Source organism: Neopsephotus bourkii, unplaced genomic scaffold (genome assembly GCF_033783945.1).
Source record: "Neopsephotus bourkii isolate Nb327-2 ecotype Australia unplaced genomic scaffold, CSIRO-AGI_Nbou_v1 NB_234, whole genome shotgun sequence".
Lineage (NCBI taxonomy): Eukaryota > Metazoa > Chordata > Aves > Psittaciformes > Psittacidae > Neopsephotus > Neopsephotus bourkii.
Window position 1 is genome coordinate 15,588,902 of NW_026900744.1, and position 22,666 is coordinate 15,611,567.

At 49.9% G+C, this 22,666-nt stretch overlaps 1 protein-coding gene across 5 annotated transcripts in view; it reads right to left on the reverse strand.

Moving 5' to 3' along the window:
* The window catches only part of PBX1 (PBX homeobox 1), a 130,684-nt gene that overhangs the window by 42,106 nt on the left and 65,912 nt on the right, over positions 1–22,666 (reverse strand). The window contains exon 1 of one of the 5 annotated variants that reach the window (XM_061345585.1): positions 11,396–12,019. The exons of the other annotated variants lie outside the window; for them this stretch is intronic. Within the exon in view, the coding sequence (XP_061201569.1) occupies positions 11,396–11,480 (85 nt within the window). The 5' untranslated portion in view covers positions 11,481–12,019. Of the gene's footprint in view, positions 1–11,395; positions 12,020–22,666 lie in introns of those variants that run through there. 5 annotated transcript variants of the gene reach the window in all.

Sequence of the window (22,666 nt, forward strand, 5' to 3'; positions counted from 1 at the left end):
CCTGGGGCCACAGGCCTGCTGCCACCAACTTGCCACAGAGAGAAAGACAGATAAAGGCAAGGCTGAAACTGCAACTGCAACCTGTCATGCCAAAACAAAGCAAGGGCTCCACACTTTTGCAAATCCCTGGTGTAAGGAAGGATACGCAGAGTCACAGCACAACTGCAGCAGCTCTGACTGCCCCAGAAGAACAACAGACCTCACATCTTTGACTGAGACCCTCCCATGGCAATCACCAGCTCAAGAGTTGATCAAAAACATGGACTCACTGCCAGCAACAGGGCTTGGGACAGCAGTGCACTGCCTTGGATGCTTTTTAGGGCAAATAAGGAAGAAAGCTGAAGCTGAGAAAAGTGACCCTGCAATATCTGCGTTGTTTTGACTCTAACCCTGGGCCAGCTGGATCATGGCTCTGGCCAATCCCTTGCTCAAGCACAAGATGCTTCTGCATATACCCAAAACACAGCCCATCCCCTGCAGAGCAGCAGCTTGCCACGTGTGCTTTCCCTGCCAAAAACCCGAGTTCCACCCCACAGTGGAAGGGCAAAGAAGAGCTCTGTTGAAATACACCAAATGCCAAACAATGTTTCTCCACAGCAGAACAAAGCCTTTGGAAATCTATTCTCTGCTTGGGTCCCCCGACCCACATGAAAGCAGCATTTTTCTGGGCTAATTACACAGGCTGCTCGGAGCTCCTGGCAGAATACGAGCTGCAAAGGCAGACATCAAAGGGTTCCCAACTTTAAAATAAATAGAGCGCAAGGACGGCGTAGTCTGCAGGAGATCTCTCCCCATCGCCTGCACTGGCTGCCTGGGCTGAATGTTGGAGGCAACGCGGTTCATGAGACCCCTGACAAGGAAAGGCAGGGAAAGCAGAAGGGCAGCTGGTTTTTATTTGCATGGCACATTCCTGGCAGGCACAGGCAAGAAAAGGGAGGTTGGTCCTTGCAGGACCAGCCCCGATCACAGAAAAGCTTTCTGAGGCCTCCATCCAAGGGAAGGACCTACTATGGAGCTTGTCTGCTAGCTGGCATGGCATGCTGAATGGAGCAGCCAAGGTTGGGTTGTGGGAGACAATGGGACAAGAGTCACTGCCGTATGCCAATGGTGGCAATGGTGGCTGCCATCACAGCTGGCCTTAGCACCAGAACCGGGCTCATGCCTCAGTTTCCCCAGAGCTGAAGGAACACACTGCACCTGGAGCTTCTGAGATGGGATATTTCAAACAGGTTCCTTCTAAAGGAAGCTCGATCCTGCTCAAGCAGAGTCACAGCCTGTGCCTGCAGCTCCTGATGGACAAGAAACCTGAGTTCTGCTGCTTCCTGTTCATTTGGGAGAGAAAGAAGATGCCTTTACTGTTGTCCCTCCCCCCCGCCCCGGAAAGGGGCACCAGCCCTAAACCACCGGCACATCACAGCCATCCATCACCCCTCCTGGACCAGAAAGCAGCAGATTCTCTTGGTTTTCAGCAGGACACCCTGATGCGCCAGACACAATTTGCATCAGAGATGACTGGTAAGATGAAGCCATTTTACCAGCACCTCTGGCCCCCACCTCTCACTCTCTCCTTTGGGCTTCACAAGACCTTGCAGCAAAGCCAGTACATGCTCCATAAAGCAACTAGCCCTCACTCCTTCTTGCTCATGAGCTCACAAGGGACACCTGCAAAACAGCAAGGCATGACCAGAAACCGTCTGGGTCTTCAGGTTCTGGTCCTTCCATGGGCAGCAATTACCCAGCAGAGCTGCCAGAAAACATTTCTACAGTGCCTTGGAAAACGAGAGGGGCAAGGAAATCACAGGGGGTGCTCCGACATTCAGGAAGATCAGTACACGCAGAACTGTCACACAAGGAATGCCAACTGTGATCCTGAACCCAGCCTGGTCCAGCCCTTGGTCTTCCCACTTTTCCCTCAGCTTTGGCTCCAGGGGTGCAAAGGAGGGCTGGACTGCACCCCACTTCCTCCTAGGGAGGAGAAGGAAGATGAAAGGAAGGATAAGGCTGGGATGGCTGAGCGTGGGATGTGAGGGGAAGGTGTCAATTAAAACAATGAAGCCCTTCCCATCCCTGCGCCTGACAGCCAGGCTGAGCGGAGATGACAGCTGGAGCGTCGGCTGGCTTCCCCATCTCGCTCACCGGAGCACGATTCCCCTGCACACCCCTGCCTCCAAATCTGCAAGGCCGGGACACATGGACACCGGCAGCAGCATGGTGTCCTTACCCCTGCCCCCAGACTTGCTCCTAATAATGGGAATTACCATGATTTGGGGCTTAAGCAGGCTACAGCCAGCCTGGAGGTGGATGGCAGTGATGCAGTCGGGGTCAGGTGGGATGGCAGAAAGAGGGGCTCAATCATGCTGAAGTAACTAATGAGCACTGCAAGGTCTCAGCCCCTTTGCAGGGGGTGCTGGGATACAGGGAAGGTGGCAATCCAGCACACACCTGCAGGGACTCACCCTCCAAAGCCTCCCCGGGTGGCCAGCCTGCACCTCTGCTCCTCCTTGTTTCCCCTTCGGAATTGCTTCTCAGGAGCCCCTGTTTCACCCCCTGCCTGCCCTCCCTGCAGGCTCAATCGGATTACTGCTGATACACATCTCCTCCTGGGCTCCAAAACACGCTCTTCCCAGCTGAAGGATTCGCATGGACACGGAAAACTTGTCCTGATTGCGGCATTAATGGTCGTGTGGCCCATGTCATCACCGAAATGGCCTTAGGGGGAGAGTTGATGGGTCTCTGAAGTCATCAGGACTACCCCACCTCATCTTGCTCCCCTTATTAAAACCATTCATCCTAGGAGCTAAATGAATATGTTTCATCTTCAAATGCTGAGACACAACAGCAAGCAGGCAGAGATCTAATAGAACAATACCCATCTAATCATGCCGATTTTTCTCTCCCTATCCTGCCTTCATATTACACACACAGCCATGAGACCAAGCTGGGGCCGGAGGCACTGGGTGAGGATGGGGCACAGCCTGCTCCCGGCTTTGCCACTGTCACGGTACCTCGTTACCCCCATGCCATGGTCTTCCTCCTTTTGCTGCAGTGGAACAAGCCCCAGGACTTTAAAAACTAATAAGCCAAACAGATAATGAGCCTAACAACTCTAAGGAAGCCAAGGAAGCAGGGCAGGCCCTCTGCCCCCGGGAATACTGTACACTCTACTGTCCATGAATCATTTTGGTGCTCCTGCCCACACCCACTGCAGGTTTTCCATGCTCCTGTTCCTTTAGATACAGGGCTGATTTCTTCTCTTGTTTGCTAAAGCACATTTTGCACAGATGATGCTGGGGGAAGCATAACAATTTTGTGTCTCCCGCATATTAAAGGTCTCCAGCGAAGTCCCTGACTGGGAACGGGTAGTGAAGGACATGATAAGTGGGAGCATCAGGAAGGGCTGGGAATGGGAAAGGTGGTTAACCCACTGCATCTTTCAAGAGCCTGCTGGAGACGCTGCTGGCCTCCCCTTCCTAGCCAGAGTTTGCACAGCAAATCCCTGCTCTATCTAATTATTAACAATAATAACAGTGGCTGGCTTGCTGGATGCCATCTGGAGCCCTGCCACGCGTGCCCGCTGGCCCCAGGAGGGCCGGGAAGGGGGTGACCCGTGGGGCAAGGGCAAGGGCTGGGGGCGGGGCAGGCGGTGGGTACCAGCTCAGGATCGCCCTGAGGACCCGGTGGGCCCACCCAAGCTGCCGTACTCATGTTCACTGCTGTGGCAGGCTTCATAAGGCTCCGCTCTTTGACTGGCGTTGAGTTTATGTGAAAGTAATTAACAGTAATTAATCCTTAATTACAGTAATTAGCCAAGTCGCAGTAAATTAAACCACATCTGGAGCAGATGAGGGCTTCCGAATGGGAGGCTAGTGCAGGCGACAATCGGAGAGATGCTGAATTCATCTGACAGTATCTGATTAAGGCTACCTGTTGCAAACGGTTCATTTACATCATGTTTTTGTTTGTACTTGGCAGTAACCCTTTCAGCCAGGCTCCCACTCCCCACTTCTGCTTCCCCCTGCCCTCTTCTACCTCTCATGTGCCCTCATACAGCCGCATGGATCTGTGAGGAGGAGGGAACAGCTCCAACCCAAGAGGCAAGGGTCTCCCCATCGTCCCCGCCCCCCCGCCAGTCCTGGCTACCCCAGGGTGGTGGGGATGAGGAGCACAAGGCCAGGGAGCCATCAGCCTCTCTTGCAACCGATCAGAGAGCAGGAGGAGGTATATAAACTGCCCACTCCACAGGCAGGGGAGGGCCAAGGAGGATGGAGGCAGAGCAATGGAGGCAGCCAGCTTCACTCCTCAGCTTCCCTGCAGCCCGTGTTATAACAGCTACAATAATATTAACAATAATAATAATAATAAAAGATCTGGACTACAAAGGGGAGCACATTAGCAAGAAGGGGCAGGTTATTATTAATACCACTCAGCATTTACCCAGTGCCGCGCAACCTTAGAGACCTTTGCTGATGTTTAGTCTCGCTCACAGGGAGAAGGCAATCCTTCCTTTCCCTTTCTTTCTACAATGGAGAAACTACAAGACTTGAGAGGTGAAACTGGGCACAAGAGACGCAGTTACTGCTTGTCATGTTTGAACGTTGAAAGAAAGAGCTCAGAGAGTAAATTGTGCTGTCCTGACTTGGTTTCATGCCTTCATCCCATGCGTCCAGGATGCATGGTTGGCTCTGACCTATCGGAAAACCAAAAATATCTTACATTCCTCTGATCCTCCAATTGTACCACTCACAAGCACCCCCAACCTAGGATAAGGATTTCTGTCAAGGCAGGGAGATGCCAACAGGATTTCAGGAGCAGAACGACAACCATAATGATCCAAGAGCAACTGCCTGATTTCAGTAAGTATCACAAAAGCTTCAGGGCTTAATTGCAGGCAATTAATGAGCATGAAGGTCCTGTGTGTCTTGCCTTTTCATCATACAGTACAGAGCGTATGGGTGGTGTACGTAGGCTACTGAAGCCTTGGCAGGGAGTGTTAAAAAACCCTTCGATACTGAAATACTGTCTCTCCTCTGGAACTAAAACTGTTCAGGACTGCCAAAGCAAACAGCTGCAACATGTCCTGGAAATGATCAGAAGAACCTCATTTTATGAAACATGGATAAAAGCTACTTTTGCCCCTGACTGCTAAATAGAAGCAACCTTTCGAGTTTCCTGTGCACACAAGAGCCTTGCAGAAAAAACCTGTGGTTTCTCCAGCTCTGCTTTGACTCCGCATCAGGCAGATTCCCCCTGTACTGCTGAAACCCAGCCTGAGCACTGAAACAGCTACTGACCAGCTGATGTCTAATGCATGTTCAGACCAGAAACTCACTTTTGTATCTGTGACTCAGCAGGAGAAAAGCAAATTCACAGCTTTCCTCCCCTCCCAAGGAGAAGCATGGTGTCCCTCAGCCCCAGGGCCACCAGCTGCCAAGCACAGAAGGAAGAATTACATAGACTGAAGTGATGCTACACTAAATCTCACCCGATCTCAGCAGGTCTCTGAACATACATGATACCTTGAGATAGCTGCACCTGGTGCAGGACCAATGTGTGCCCACCTTGCGGGGAAGGATTCTGCAGTCAATTTAAATGAGTGGGGAGGGTTCCCAATTCACACCCCAAAAATGAACTCACACTGTCCTTTCTGCACCATTTTGCTGTCATTCAATAGTTTTCTAAATAGCTGTTCCAAGAGCTTTGTACTTTAGATCCTTCACAGCTATGGCATTTACAGCAAATCACATTATCTTGCTGCAGCCAGATTTTTGGCTTAAAAAAAAAAAATTCGTATGAATAAAAGATTCCCTCACAAATGTCTTCAAGAAATACACCCTCCGAATCCACAATGCCAACATTTTGTCTGGAACAAAAATAATGTAAATTGGGAAGCTGTAACCAAATAAGCCAAGCCTGCTAGAGCCAGGCAAAAAGAGCACTCAACATCACTCCACTATAGAAGCAGCAATGACCTGCTGCAATGGTAGAGGCAGAAAGCCTGGTTGGGCCAACAGTTCATACAGACCACAGATGGTGGAGATTTGGCCCCCTGAACTGCAAACTATTCAGTATCTCAACTTCAGTGAAAAATACAAGTTTTCACCGCATGGGCAGATCAACACTCTTAGGAAGACAGAAATTTTAGACCCAAACAGGTGTTTTGTTTCAGTTTGCATGTGTCTTTGTATCCAAATTTCACCCAATCTCACTTGGTTACAAAGCTGCTTCTCTGCACACACAGGGAAGCTCCTTCCCCATGCACTGAGACGCTTGAGAGAAATGGCTCCCAAGACAACTGCCAGGTGTCCCACCCTGGATCAGGATGTGATGAGACCCCTCTCCCCAGGAGACAGTGCAGGCAAAGTGGTGCAACCTCCCCTGCTCACCTTCCCATTGCTCCTCTCAGTGCTAGCAAAGGCTTAACAGGAATATGAGGACTAGGTCAGTGCCTCCTACATGATGGATCAGTAATGTTGCTGTGGGTCCAAGTAGACCCAAAGCTAAAAGTGCCCTAAATCTCCAGTGTTGCTCAACGCAGTTGCCCTACCTGTTTGTAACTGGTACATCTCAAACTTCCAAGCCTGCGTCCTTCATGGTGGCTCTGGCCTGCCTAAGTAGCGACATGAGCCCTTTGGCTTATACTTGTGTGGATGGGAACACATGTCCCTGTTCTTTGTAACAAATTACTAGGAAACCCTCCATGTTGGTGGGGTGGCTATTAACTCCATCAAGTTGAGCCCTTCCACCTTTTCAAGCAAAAATAAACCCTTGGGACTTTTCACGGCATAAATCCTTCAAAGACCAACCCAGTGGTTGCTCCATTTCCTGTAGTTTCACATCAGATCAAATGAGAAAACAGAACCACAAGAAAAGTAATGACAGCATGAAGGGTGGAGGCATATCTTGCTTCTCTCCAGGGGAACAGAGACATGGCCATATCCAGTTACATGGCCAGGCAGGCTTCCCCAGACATCAAATAACGTTTTGGACCAAACACTAGTGTGGAAGTTTTAATCTGAAAACAGAATGTGTGAGTGGGGAAATTCCCAAATAAAACCAGCTGAAACCAAGCCTCTATGCCTTACCATCCAGGAAGGCAATATGGCCAAGGACCTGCAGCTGGGAGGCAGATCTGCCCAGCCTTGCCAGGGACCCAATACGGATGTGCCCTGCAATGCAGGTCGACATGAACACACACGTTTCACAGACATGTGTGCACTCCTTTTAGGCCTAAGACTCATGCCCCTCCTCATCTGCACAGTTCGAATTAATTATACACTTTAATTTCATGAATTATTAATTTGATTCTGACTCGGCAGCTTACGATTATCCAGCACTACAGACTACGCAATTCCAGCTTCATTAAAACATCACCAGCTGCCTGAGAGACAGACATTAAATAGCAGAGAGTAATAATAAAATTAAGCTCCCTGCGCATAGCAACAGAGTCTTCCCCAGCCGCACGCAGCGAAGGCCCAACTGGTAAATAGGTCCTTTCCAGGAGCTTTATTTTCTTCCCAAGGCTGGTTCCACCCTGCTTCCTTGCCAGGAGAATGCTACTCCCAGGATGGATGGCAGTGGAGGACCAGGGGTCTTCAAGAGCATCCCTGAGATGGAGGGCATGGCCAGGTGATGAGGGCCAGCAGCACACCCCTCCCAGCGTCCTCCTCTGCGCCCAAAACAAGGACGGGGAAGGCTCCAGGGCTAACATCACCTCCAAACAAATAAAGCTGGAGTGCTGCCTCTCATTGTCTCCCTGGCAAAACAATTTATAGAGGGAAAATGTCGGAATTTAGACATTCCATTTAGCTGCTTCAGAAATCTAAGGACCCCAAACCTTGTGGGATTTGAGAAATCGATGGAATTAATTAAGGGAGATGTCCAGTGGTCTCCACTAAGTAATCAGCAGGTACAGTAGACCTGAAATTCTATAAAGAAAAATGGGAAGGGATGACATTGAAGGAGGCAGTGGGGATTAAAAAATGAGCATCCGAGTGGTAAAGGCGCACACCCATTGATCGCTGCATTACGGATTAAGGCTTCAACGAGCAGCCAGAAGATTCTGTAGCAGAAAATGGTTACAGAGGATGAGCATGAGCAGAGCAGATATATATAACCTCTGACAGCTGGGAACAACTGAGACAGAGGACAGCTCTGCAGTGAACCCTAGAGCAAGAAAGTTTTGGGGTAGGGGAGGAAGGGGAAGCAGGGGGAGTCGGAGGGAGCCATTTTGTGCAAGGGAGACCTTCCCAGGAAGAGGGAGCAGTGTCCCCTGCCCAGCCAGGAGAGAAAAGGGACACCCAGAGGCAGTGCCAGAGAGGGGGACATGAGGGTGGGCAGTGAGGTGGGGAGGGAGCACTTGTGTGCTGGCCTGGGAGGTAATTCCATTCCATCAGCAAACAGTTAATGCCTGGGAATGAGATGCAGTCCAGGCAGACACATTCACAGACAACACCTGCCTGCACTGCCTGCCTGCCTGAGTCACAGGGCTCTCCAGGCCATACTTCACCTCTGCCCTGCCATGAGCTCTCCAGGAGGCCACCACTTTTAATTCTGTGCTCCTTAGCAGTCCTGTGCTTTGGTCTCCCAACCATCCCACCCTTCCATGGGATGAACATATCTGAGCGCAGGAAGGTACATCACCACTTGGACCATGTCCACGTGGCAGCAGCTTTCCGACGTAGCTCTGGCCCACAGTACAGCCCCAGGATGCACAGGTACCTGCTCCTGAAAGCCAGGCTGGACCCTCCTCAAGAAGGCAGCTGCAGCAGCAGGCAGCAGCACTGTGTTGGAGGGCAGGTCATCAGCAAGCACCATCCACCCTCAGGCAGAAAACAAGTAGGGCATGATCATGTCTTCAGACACTCTGGGTATGTATGGAAGAGGGATAAAGCAAGATCACCCAGTAGGTGCTACTGTGAAAACCTCCAGCAGGCAGGTACCCAGTTTCACTACACTAGCATCAAAGCTGTGTCACATTTAGGACCAATACAGACAAGATATGCTTCTCCAAAGGTTCCAGGCATCACCCAGACCACAGTACCCAACGACATTTCATGCTGTCATGTTAGCAGCTGGTTCAGCAATGTGGTGAACTCAATTTTCTGAGCTTAAAACAGATCCATGCTGTGAACATTACAGCTGCATCCAATGCCTTATGTAAACAGAGCTGCTACCTGGAGGAACCCTTGGGAAGCAGCAGCAGCCCACCCAGCTATCCAGCCTTCCAGACCAAAACTGAATTGGGATTGTTAGAAGGGTTCAAACAGAAATTTCAAATATAAAACAAAACCCTCTAGAGCCACAAAGCAGCAGCTCCATATCTGCAGAGGTCGTGGGACCAGGGCCAGCCAGCCCCTGTCACCCTCCCGCCTGCTCCTCATACATATGCATCGTTGTAAGCCAGTGCAAGCTAAATGTCAGCGGTGCCAGCATGTGCACACAGCCAGAGGGGACCCTCCCTTTGCAGGACAAAGGCAGGTATTCTGGGGTACAGAAGGCGTGGACGGGCCTGGCACAGCAGGGAGAAGGGCTCACCCCATGCATGGATGCAGCCATGGGCACCCAGCTGCTATGGGAGGCAGCTGCAAGCTGACAGGGCTGGTGAGGCTGAAGCAAGCGTCCAGCAAAGGGCTGTTTGCATCCCTGCACATGCGTGCGTGGATAGCTCCAACAGCTCCTGTGCCACCACTGCTGCTCCCACAACCCCCGCTCACACACACAGGAGTATCTCACCTTTCACCTCTTAAACATCTTTCAAAAATCTGGTAGTGACCAAAAAAAGCAAGCCTGAAGGTCATGGGCGTTTTGAGCCAAACTCAGTGAGAGTGTCATGGCTGGGGAAGGGTCTGCAAAACCATCTTCCCTTCCCACTGTGAGCTGGCGCACCTTCCCAAGCCTGCAGGAAACACAGAGCTGTGCTTAGATGTGCAACCTCCATAAAGCATCTGGGTCACCCCTCTTGCATGGCTCTGGGAGACACAGCAGATCACCAAGTGGGCCTTGTCCCCTTTATCACTGGGAATACAGGGTCACCAACTCCACTGCTGGTTAAGGGACACATAATTAAACGCTGGTCTCTGCCATGCAAGCCACAGGGATCAGGGGACACAGGATGGGCAACTGCCTGTTCCAAGCTGAAGTGAGATGTTCCTGCATGCAGAAAGCTGAACACCATGCCTTCAGACCCAACATGACAAGACACCAGCTTAAAAGGATATGACCACATGAGAAAGTCAGGTTTATGCAGTAGCATAATCACAGCTCATCCTTCAGTAGTATGTAGTGGTTTAAACCCAGCCAGCCAGCTCGTTCACTCACTCCCCCCCCCATTCTTGCCTTCCCCCTACTCCCGGAGGGACAGAGAGGAGATTCGAAAAGAATGCAACTCCCATGGGTTGAGATAAGAACAGTTTAGTAACTAAGGTATAACACAAATCACTACTGCTACCACCTATAATAACAATGATAAAGGAAATAACAAGGGAAGAGAATACAGCACTTCACCACCCGGAGACTGATAACTCACACGACCCAGCCGGACCAAGCACCGACCGATACCTCCTCCAACCCTGCAGTCCACTCTAGCCCCTTCCGGGTCACTCCCCAATTACCTCCAGGGCATGACGTGCTGTGGTATGGAATACCTCTTTGGTCAGTTTGGGTCAGGTGTCCTGTCTCTGCTTCCTCCCGGCTTCCCTCCTCCCTGGCAGAGCATGAGGCTCACAAAGTCCTTGGCCAAACCAAAACCTCATTGTTATCAGCTCTGTTCCCAGTTGAAAGTCAAAACACAGCACTGCACCAGGTACCAAGAAGGAGAAAAATGACTGCTACTGCTGAACCCAGGATACTGCCCAGGAAGGCTTCCTCTATGTCCAGGGTGAACTTTGAAGGCTCTCTCTGCCTCCACATCTCTGCACATACTTGGATCAAGCCCTTCCAGCTCCAGCCCCAGGTTCCCTCAAGCCAACCCCAATCTGCCCCCAGGCAGGAGCTGCCAAACCCACCACGAAAGCAATACCTTGAAATCACACCGGGGAGGCCTTACGAGTGCCCAGCAACACGCCAGGCGATGTGTGTTTTACAATCTATGTGTTGAAGAGCCCTGAGCAAAGGCTGTAGCAGATGCAGAGTGTTCAGCAGATTCCCTCCCCTGGCTGCATGACAGCGGGAGGCAGGGAGCAGCCCCAGCCCTCTGCCCCCCGCCTCCCTGTCCCCCAGCAGGCATTTGGCATCCAGCACCACGAGCTCCCAGGGCAGGCGCGCTCATTGCCACAAACATCCTCCCTCAAAGCAGGACGCCTTCTCCCATGGGGCAAACATTAGTGGGACAACTGGAAACGTTCAACTTGATTATAATGCTTTAAGAAAAGGTCACGGTGAAATTTCAGTGCTTTACCTTGAGCTCTGTTTGTTCTCTGTGGGATGAGATGGGAAGAGTCAGTTTGCCCTGGCTCGTGGCATCCGCATAGCTCTGATTGCATTTCACGGGCCGGCAGCAGGCTGTTGAGCCACAGCAAAAGGCCCAGCCCTGGGGACTGAGATAAGTCACTGCGGTTGCTCTTGTCGGGGCAGGCACTAGGCCACTGCACCACAGCTGGACCACCACACAACTGCTGAAACACATTTTCACTCAAAAAGCTGTCCAGCCCCTAGCCGATTGTGCACTGTGCTTGCACTTCTGCTGTCAGAACAGGCCAAATACACCCAAAATGCATGTAAAGGCAGACAGCAGTTCCTAGACAGCATCTCCCTTGGAGTCAGGAATGTTTTCCAGCACACCATTTGGCTTCATCTGTTCGAGCCTTAAAAGGAGCTATGGCCAAAACCACAATGAGGCAGGGGCATTGCCGGACTCAAGAATCACCCAGGCATCACTGAGACCATGGGTGACCCTCAGCCACTATGTCAGCCCCACCAGCACCTTACCCTGCTCCTAGAGAGGAGGGCGAAGCAAGGGCAGCCAGTACTTTAGGGCTGACAGACTACTGCCAGCACTACGAGCAGGACGAGGTCTCAGCCTCTTGAGAAGCATGTAGCTTACCCAACCCCTATCTTTGCACTCTGGCAAGGGTGTTTTGTGGCTCATTAACACAACATTTTGTTCTCCAAGCTGAGGTACACAAGGACAACCCACCAAAAGTCCACGGCTGATACAGAAAGTGACCAGCATTCCCCCAAAATGGATGGGCACCAGAGAAAAGCAGGCTAGCATCCCTCCTCCTCTGTGCATTGGAGTGGGAGCAGCTCTGACCTGCAGCAAAGGGTTTGCTATCAGCCGGGTAAGGGGAAAACCAAGGTCAGTTTTATTTGTGGCCAACTGCCCTCAGCAATGTTCCTGTTGTAATAATTAAAGCTGTCGTACAACTATTTGCTGCCAGAGGAGTTCTCAAAAGGTCTCCAAGAAGAGCCAGGAGACAAGCGCTAGTGGAAATGGAGCCTGCTGTACCCACTGGGATCCAGGCTGCCAGGTCCAGGTCCAGGTGGGTAAAGGGAGGAGACAAAGCCACCAGAAATTACCTTCAGCTGGGATGTCTCCCCAGGAAAGGGCAGCCAGCAGAGGGATTTTTGGGGAGATTTTAAAACTGCCACTCCCAGTGAACTGGACCAAAAGCCTGAGATGCCGACTACTCTTGCAGTATCTGAAGATGGCTGGAAAGAGCTCAGCATCCTTTGCCCAAGGCAGCTGCACAGTCCAGCCTGCAAACCATTTTCCAAGGGGAAATGGCTTGAGATGCTACCACAGCGCAAACACTTGTTTCCTAATGCCTGCTGATGCAGCTGGAGTGGAGGGCAACCATGACACTTCTCCACTAGATAGGATGCAGCTGGCTGCATCCTTCCACTGAAAGCCAACTTCGGCAAAACAAGGCCTGCTTCAAAGCCAGGGAGGACAGAATCATTGCTCTGGTTTGTCAGTGGGGCCATGGTGGACCCAGAAGGCAGACAGATCCTCGTCCCCACAGTGCTTGCTCTCACTTTTCCAGAGCATGCAGACGCACCTGCCCGCAGAGCCGGGATGCTGTATTCCCACCACTCCGGCAGTGCCGCTCGAAACAACTCCCAGCTGCTGCCAAAAGGTATTTTTAGCTGCATTATTTATTTGAACACCTGCCTGAGACTTCAAGGCAGAGTACAGAGCCTGAGCAGCGGAGGGAGGGAGGGAGGAGCGGCACCGGGAGTTCTGGACCGTTTCCACTGGAAGATTCGAGAGCAGAGACACAAGCGCAATGGAGCAAGACTGTGGCTACGCTGACAAAGAGGGTGGCATGGCAGGGATCACACACCTGCACAGCACCAGGTTAACACAGCTGCTGGGAATAGCTGAGTACCAATGAGCACTGGGAAGATGCTCTAGCCACCCACATTGAGGGGCCACATTGGGTAAATTGGGCTCATTAGGTATCCAACTGCACGTAATTTCAAGATGTTCTGGCCCAAACATGGTGTCTGCAGCAGGAATACTCAGGTCTCGCTGCCACACATCATATTTTCATGTAACCCCATTTTTTGGAGAAAACTCAAGAGGAAATGCCCTCTTTCAAAATGTCTTTCCTCTACACAAAACTAATTCCACCCCAAAACTAGCCCATCACCCTTTTTTGGGGAGCCAGCCCCAGAGAAAAGAGGATGAAGTGAGCAGAAAGCAAGAGAAGGAAGGATGCTGTGACGGAGGACAGACATACTTTCAAACTCTTCTTCCCAAAGATGGAAATACCCTCAGAGGTGTAGGGTGGGGCCATGGGGTAAATTGAGGGGCACATGGAAAGCAATGCAACACCCCTGCACTGTTTTTGCACGCCCTTCTTGCTACCCCACTTACAGATGGGAACAAAACCTGCCAGCTCCCTCCCTCCCCTTCTTCTGAAATAATCCCCCTTTTTCTCTGAAATCAGCCAGGAAAAGGGGGGGAGGGAGAAGAAGAAAAAAAAAAAAAAAAAAGAGAAAGAAGAAGAGAAAAGAGCATCTAAAAATAAAGGCCAGGCCATAGTATACGCCTTTTGGTTGGGCTCCTGTGCTCACAGATCTGCTTATTTTGGCCTATCTCTCCCCAGCGATAAGGCAGCTAACAGCCCGTTATCAGCCAGTCGGTGAAAATGTGCTCCAGCCTGATTAGGGCTCAGTCTTTGCCAAGGTTATAAACAGCCGTTATCGTTCTCCCAAACAGAATAATCCGGACAGTATCAGCTCAGAAACATATGGGCCACACAGCGAAGATAGCCGCTGACGGACACTTCATTTTAATTGTAACGAGTGGTTAGCAGCAGCCTCCAGACAACAGACACAACTGCCCAATTGGCAGTGGGTTCACATCTCCTCCTGCATCCCTCCTCCCTCCTGCTCGAAGCCAGTTTTCTCCTCTCCCTGCTGTCCTCCTCCTCTCAACTCTGTAGACCCCTGTGTGAGCATCCCTGCAGTGCTGGGAGAGCCCTGCCCAGTCCCCACGGGGCTGAAGAGAGGCAGGCAGGCAGCATCCTCTTTATGTCTGCAGGCAGAAAATGAGCACTTGGTAGTGCCATGAATCTGGCCAAGTCACACCCGATGTGCTTATGGCCACACTGGCATGGTGGGGAGCAAGCACAAGGCCACAGTGAATGGAGGCAGAGCAATGGGTCCCCATCAGAGAGCACGGCGCCCAGGCGCATGGGTCGCCCCTCTATGGAGCATCCCAGCATTTCCTTGCTGCTTGCCCGTGTGCCAGCTCAGCAGCAGGCAGGGCGCAGGAGGAGGGGCAGCAAACCCTCATTTCACATTCTCCTGGTGTCCCTTCTGTGTCATACTTTTTTTTTTCTCCCCCATTTTCCCCCCTCCTTCTTTCCAAAAGGGGTGGTTTAGCTCAGAGAGTCTTAAACACATTTGCATTCCCAAGACAAGCTCAGGCATAAATTCATCTCGGTGCAGGGGTCTTTTTTTTCTTCCCCCCCCCCCCTTTTTTTTCCTCCCTATCCTCCTTCTTTTCCTAGTTTCTCCTTTTCTCTCCAAACCCAAAATGAATTCAGTTAGAACCCTTGCAATTCCAGCACCGTTGTGCTGCGCAAGGCAGGATTACAAGGGATCCGAGGGCTTTCCTTTTCTTTCGACTCATGGCGTGCAGTGTTGCAGCTTGGTTTTGTTGTTAACAATATGCAGGGATAAAGCTATTAGCCCCATTAGCTGCACTAACATTCTTCCCACCTTCTTCTCCAGCCAGCCCTGGCTCCCAGAAATTGCACCTGAGAGCTCCATCCCCTTCTGTAGGAAAAAAGCAGGGGGAAAAAAAGGGAGCCCCCCTAAAAACCAACAGCAAAATGTTAATATGGAGAGGCAAGCTAAAAAACCTTAGGAAGACCCAGGACTGAGCTTCAAGTCACAGACGCTTTCTCAGATAATCTGTATTCCTATCTCGGTGCAAGCAGAGCTGTGATCAGAATATCCAAAGTCTCATAAAAGATTCAGGGCTTATTGACTTCCTTGCCTTCACTGCCTGTTTGTGGTGCTCCTGCCTGCTCCTGCTCAGCCTCCAAAGCACCCGCTGTCCCTTGCAAGTTGCCATCACAGATGCCAGAGTTGAAGGCATCTGCTTCTGTGTCTCTGCTGGACCAGCAGAGCAGAGTGGTGGAGAAAGGCTCTCCTCCTGAGCTGGAGGATGTATTCCTGGCCACTAGCCGTGGTGAGAGGTCCTTCAGGAGAGCCTCTGACCCGGTAGACGTGCCAGCACAGAACAAAACCCTCTCAGATGTCCCCCAAGCCTCCCAGCAGCACCAGCCACTGTGGTAGGCAGGCAATGGTCTACACACAGCAGGCAGAAGAACAGATTTATGAGTTATTTTAATTCAAGTCACACATTTAGGTGAAATCATTCTCAAGCTGGAAAAAGAAAACCTATGGCAGGGACCCCTCAAGAGCAGGTTTCTCCCCAGATTGTATGCAGGATGAGATCTCCAAGGGCTGTCTCCAGTAGCACTGCAGCCTCGTTTTGCTGCATAAGCAGCCCAGAGCAAACGTGCCAACCAGAGAATCTGGTCCCAGCAAATTTATGATCAGTGTTACTTGGCCACAGCCCAAAGGAAAAAGCAGAGGGTGGGGGCAGGCACACAGCCCTTTGGAAAGCGCCATCCCACCATCACTCACGTGGCTCACTGGGTTTAGGCACAAACTATCAGGTGAATGGTGAACACGGTATAAATTGTATAGTTTAGATACTGGAGGTCTTCATACATGAGTTAAAATGAGATGCCCGTGAACACCACACACAATCAAGCATGATATAACCATCACATCCACCCAGACACCCCATTAATTGTATTTCCACATCACCTAAAAGCCTTACATGTGCACTAAGACTCCATACTAGAAAGCACTGCACAATATAGGAAAAAAAATCCATATAAAAATAAAATATTACACAGGAGCACACAGATTTATATATACATATATGCCCAAACACACATGCTTGTCTGTTCACATATTGTATGTGCACACACCCCTGCAAAGACATACCCAGACACGTACATATACACGTTATCTGCACATAGATATGGACTACTTATACGCACACAAACTATACAAACACTTTACACACCCTATTCAGTGACAGCTCAGATTTTCAGTAATATCATAATATTATTTTTTAGATCAGTTAAGGTATAAAATGCACGCTCTCTCAGTCTTTAATATTAATAAGTCTTGTAACTAGCAGTTTCTCGTAGCTCCGAATTCTTGAGCACAACTAGAAAGGGCACTTATCCTGAAAAATCTAATAAATTTACAGTTTTATATACTTCCTTCAATTGTAAAAGTCTTGTTCAATAAACTTTAAAATGCCACTATAGAGCAATAACACAGACAGTATAAACCCAGCCCTGGGAAAGCTGTGCAACCAGAAATTGTTCCCCTTTCTGCTACAGCAATAAAGTTTTATATGTTTGAACTGACTGTAAAAAGGTTTGAATGTTGGCAACTGGGGAATAATCTGTCTTCTTTATAGTTATTATCATATTTCCCACAAGACCCTTTGGTCTGTGTCAATCCTTCTCGTATATGACACCTTTGTACTGTCAGCGAAAGCAAGAATACTTAACTTTTTGCGTGCATGCATGGCTGTGACTGGAGGTCCTTCACTCTGCTTTTCTTCAGATTACAGCACCCAGGAATAAATTCCCTGTGACATGCTGTGATAGAAGCTGTTTACCAAATCAAGCTGATTAGGAGCACAAAGCTAAAAAAAAACAAAACAAAACACACAAAAAACCCACCAACCCAAACAAACAAATCCAAGGGGATTTGTGGACCAGTTCTCATAGAGCCAGGAAATAAGAGTGGCTGCCACCAAACAGGAATGCTGACATCCCCACAGCTACGGACCACTGGGGCTCCACCTGTAGGGCAGGCAGTGTCCCCCATCAATGGCATCTTCCCATTACTCTTTCATAAGAAAGAGATTTTGGTTTGAGACTGGCTCCTTCTGCCTCTTCCCCATTGCCTGAAAGCAAGGTCAGCTCCAGTGGTTGGAGCCAACACACCCAGATGCCTCCTGAACAGAAACATTTTGGGGAGTCTCACTGTATCCCAAAGAAATCTGACTCAGACCCCAAACAAGCAGCAGGCAAATACAAGGAAATTCCTCAAGCTCACCCATTTCACAAACAGATGATGCTTTAAGTGGTAGCAATTTTTAACTACATGGGAGCTCACAAACCAAGATGATTTTTGTCACAAGGCGTACAGCAAGCCTGGCCCTTGCCATCATCCATGCAGAGGTGATCTCTGGAGGAGCTGCTGTGGTAGATGCAGGGAAACACAGTCCTTAGCCTTCAGCAACCCAACACCACGCCATCTCTGACCATGGGCCATCTTTCAGGTGGCAAAGACGAGACTCAAGCAGAGATTGAGATGTCAGAAGAAGTGATGGTAAAGCACACTTGGAAAATGAAAAACGAGGAGTCACCAGGACCAGATAATACCTGCCTAAGAGTTCTGCAGGGACTCAGAAATAAAATGATTGCATATTTTCATTAGCAGCTCAATCTCTCATTACACTAGAGGACACAAAGTGTCATACCCTATTTTTAAAAAATGGAGTGAGATGAGCCACAGATTCACTGACTTGTGAGTCTCACTTCAGTACCAGCTACGATGATAAATAGATAGGATAAAGACTCGAGATGGACATGATACCACCGAGATTAACTAGCAATGCCCGTAAGGAAGAAGAAATTGTACCTCACTAATCTATTACAATTGCTGCACACCCAGCAACCAAAGGCACAAAGCACACTTGGCCTTGTTTGGAGTCCCTCAGGTTTGATCAGCTGACAAATGTAACTCTTCTCCCAGCAAAAGCAATGACTAAGGGTTGGTTAAGATGTGGAAAAGAGTAGAAATCAATGGCTTTTTCAATAATGCCATGGGTCTATGGGGTTGACCCACTGCTGCTTAGTAAACTTATTGCCAGGTGAAGAGCATGAGCAGCAGTAGGTTTGGGGAGAACATGAGCAGTAGAGGTTAGCAAGGACCCAAAAATGCTGAAACACTCCTTCAAGGATGTGTGAACGAAGCTCCATGAGCTGGAGGTAAGATGATGGGTAAAAGTCAGTGAGGGTAAAATGCACAAGGAAGTAATTTAATTACTCACACACACTGACTAGGACAAACTTGGCGCACTCAGGCCGGACGCCTAGTGATGCGTGAAAGGAAGGGGCAGTGAGAGCTGCCAGGGCTGCACAACGCCCCACATCTAGGTTGCCCCCTGCCCTAAGGCTTCTCACCCACTGCAATCCCATCATCCTTGTAAGGAAGATGGAGAAAGACTTCTTACAAGGGCCTGTAGTGCTAGGACATGGGGTTATGGTTTCAAACTAAAAGAGGGTAGATTTAAATCAGATGTAAAGACTAAAGGGTGATGAGACACTAGAAGAGGTTGCCCAGCGAAGCTGTAGATGCCCCATCATTGGAACAGTTCAAGGTCAGGTTCAACAGGGCTTTGGGCAGCCTGATCTTACGAAAGGTGCCCCTGCCCATGGCAGGGAGGGGGACCAGATGATCTTTGAAGGTCCCTTCTCCAACCAAAACCACTCTGTGATTCTGTGGTCCTGCAGGCAGGAGGTAATACTGTCCATGGGGTCTCCCTGTGGGGTTGCTACAGAGACTCTGTGAGGAGGAGAGAGGGAAACAAGTACCAAACACTAATTAGCCTTCAAAATACAATTTGATAGTTAAGTGGATGACTGGAAAACCCATCAGCATGAACCAGAAGTGCTGAGACATGCACACAGCCTGCCTTCCCCAGACACAAACACAGAGCTGGAAGGGTACCAACCACCACAGCTTCTCCTTACCCAGCCCTCCCCTCCCAGCGATAAGAAATGATGCCTGAAGTACAAACCAAGCACCAAAACCATGGGGCTACAGTTCTGGACCCCAGCATAGCACCTTGTGCAAACAGTCACAAATGGAGGCGAAGCCCCTCAGCTTCCCATCACCTCTGCCAGCAGTGAAAAGGTAAGACCAAGTTGAGAGCCACCTCTTCATCTCACCATCTGAGCACCCAAGACTTCTGCACCCACACTTAGAAGGACCCCGAACCTGAAGCCACCCCAAATGAGCCATCGGGCTGCCACTTTTTGTAAGCTGCATCCATCTGCACCTCCCAAGCAGCACAGGTGCCTTTGCTAACGAGCAATAAATAAATCTCTTAGTGCTCACCATGAAGATGCCCCTTCAAGACTTGTGGCAAGCCCAGCAAGCACTGCTGTGCAGGATGAGGGCCTGTAAGGGACCTGGCCAGTACTCTCCTCACTTCACAGGGACAGCCTGGCTCTTTCTATCACACCACAGCATCCTACAGGGCCAGAGACAAGCAAAGCATGTACCCTGCATCCCACCCCATCTCAGCAGCAGTGTGGCGAGGGTTAAGTCCAGCCAGCAAGGCACATCTCTGTTGCAAGAGTCCATTACCTCCCGCCACATTACCTCATTCATTTCTTATATGCGGATGGTTTATTCTCCCATGAGCACCCTCGCTGGCAGACATGGCTAGTGTAAAGTCCCCTCCCTCCCCTGTATTTCTCTATCCATCACATTTAACACTCTGACAGTAACAGTCTATAATGTTTCTATTCTACAAAACCGCTCTGTCAACTCCGGGCTTCCAGAGCAGCAACTGAGGAAAATAAATAACATCAACGCCAGGCCCGACAGTATCACAGCTTGCTTTCTGCTGGGGGTTTATTTTGGTTGGTTTTTTTTTTTTTTCCTTTTTTTTTTTTTTTTGAGGAAGAGAAAGGAAGGGAAGAAAAGGAGAGTAAGAAAGAAAGGGGAGAAAGTGCAGGCATGTATTACGCAGGAGTTTCCTTCCCACCCAAATGAAGGGCTGGGAGACCCTCAGAGACGAGCACAGCACTTCCCATGCAGAGGAAGGAGAAGCCTATTCCCCCCCACACCCCTCACCCCTCTTCACCATGTGCCAGTATTCCCCATTGACACAGTGACTTAGGGGAGGGGAAGGCAGGGGACCATTTCCCAGCTGCTCTTCAACACCAGTCTGCCTTCACCAGCCGAGGGTGAGCACAGGCAGGCAGGCAGCTGCCCACACCCAAGGCCAGGAATGGGCTGGGCAGCTTGCAGAGGCTATTTGGGGGACAGGGGCTGCAGCTCTTAGAGGTGGAGGATTCAATCCACTGTCATCCACCATAACCCTCCCACAGACCCTGCAGCAGGCCAAACCCCATCTGCTCCATACCAGCCCCAGGTCAGAAATCACTAATCCACTTAAATAATCTACTCCATCTCGTGGCTTAGCGGCTTCATGGTGCTTTCCATCTCCTTTCACTCCTGTGAAATCCCCTGGGGTCAAAATCAGGCACACTGCCACTGCTCCAGGGTTTACCTGCTCCTTTCTGCAGCTGCACGGGTGACCCCAGCACCCAGCAGGAGGGAGGGTGAAGGGCTTACTACACCCAAGTAAGTACCGCCAGCAAATCCTAACACTAAAAATAATATCTACAACAATAAGAACCACCTTAAGAAATTGCCTGGCACTTTAGAAAGTGAAAACCAAGCAGAAAACCTCCACTTCTATCAACATCTTTGTTTTGCCTTCATAGGACTATGTTGGTGTTTAAGTCCCTATGTGCAAGCTCGCATGCCTTCCACGTAAGCTGCACAGGCCTGACAAACAGAGACCTGCTCAGGTGGTGCTTTTCACTGGGAGAAAAAAAAAATAAATACACACACAAGAACTTTTCCAATCAATCGGAGAGAGATACAGCCCTTGACAGCCCTGCAGACTGGGGGGCTGTGCTCAGCAGGCAGCTTACGGAAACCAGCAGCGATGCACCCACCCGTGGCAGAAAGATGAGGAGGAAACGCATGCAAGGGCCAGAGGGGATGCTCAGAGGAGAGAGAGGTTTGGAGGACTCAGAAAACACAGGGAGCAGGTAACAGTCCACGCAGCCCCACAGTTATTCATCTCCCCAGTCCCTTTGTGTCAAGCAGTTCTGGAATCAAGGTGACACCCTCCAGCTTAACATCACAGGTCCACTGAAGCCCTGGATGGGGCTACACCACCCTGCACCCATACTCCTTCAAGTAAAAATATTTAAAGAAAAAAAATAAAATTCAAAAAAAAGGGAAAAAAAAAAAAGCAACAAGCAAGCAGAAAACGGTTCCCTCTTTTGTTTACATACCTGCCAAGGGCTGATGCTGGCTGCTGTCAGTCATTTGTATGAGCTGATGGTTTTCTAGCCGATAGCAACATAAGCAATACTAAGGCAAGCAATAAAGGGATGGATCCTGCTCTAAGAGCCACATGCCACCTCCCCAGCTCACTCTGCAAACCCTGCTCTAGGAAGAAAATGCACCAAGCAATCAGAAAAGCTTTAGTTTTGGGAAAGGAAATGTGTGTTCCTTCAAGGCATTGCCTCTGCAGGAGGGATCACCGAGCAATGCCTGCACTGAGCTCTGCCAAGAACCCAAAATTTGGAGAACTCAGATAGACAATGTTTGCATCTGAACATCCTCCCCAGATTTCCCAGAGAGGGGCAGCTTACACTGCACCCACCACACATCAGGTTCACTGGTCAGACCCTGCCTGTGCTCTGCACCACAAGCTGGGCTTTGCTGCAAAATCCCCATAGCCACTCAGAAAACCGTGAGCCAGGAAGGATGCTAATGGCTACCGTCTGGAACGGGTTAAAGGATTAGGACTCCAGAAGCAACTGTCTTTGCCACAGTCCTCTGCCAGGAAGGGCCTTTATTTCACTGAGAAAAGAAACTTCCCACTTGCAAAAGCAAGAATAAAGCTTCCTGCAGAGGCCTGACAGCATAATATGCATGCAGGCCCATGTGTACACACACACCCCTATGCAGGCATGCTCACAAGGGGAACGTGCAAGAGCAATAAAAAGAATTAAGGAGCAATGAAAGGCACAAACCAAACTCCAGGCTTTGATGTGAAAAAAAAACCCACAGAAATGCAGGTTTTTTTGTCAAGCTATATTATTTTCCATTCATAAATATCCCCCTCAATAGCTATATACGTACCCAGATAAAATTTGTATTTAGCTAAGCCCTGTCACTGGGAAGTGTGTTATTTGCTCTCTGATGGCTGCTGGTACTCCATTTACAAAAAAATCCTCCCTTTGCCCAACATGAGAGGAGAAACTGGGTGCTGGGAGCAACCACAGCATGA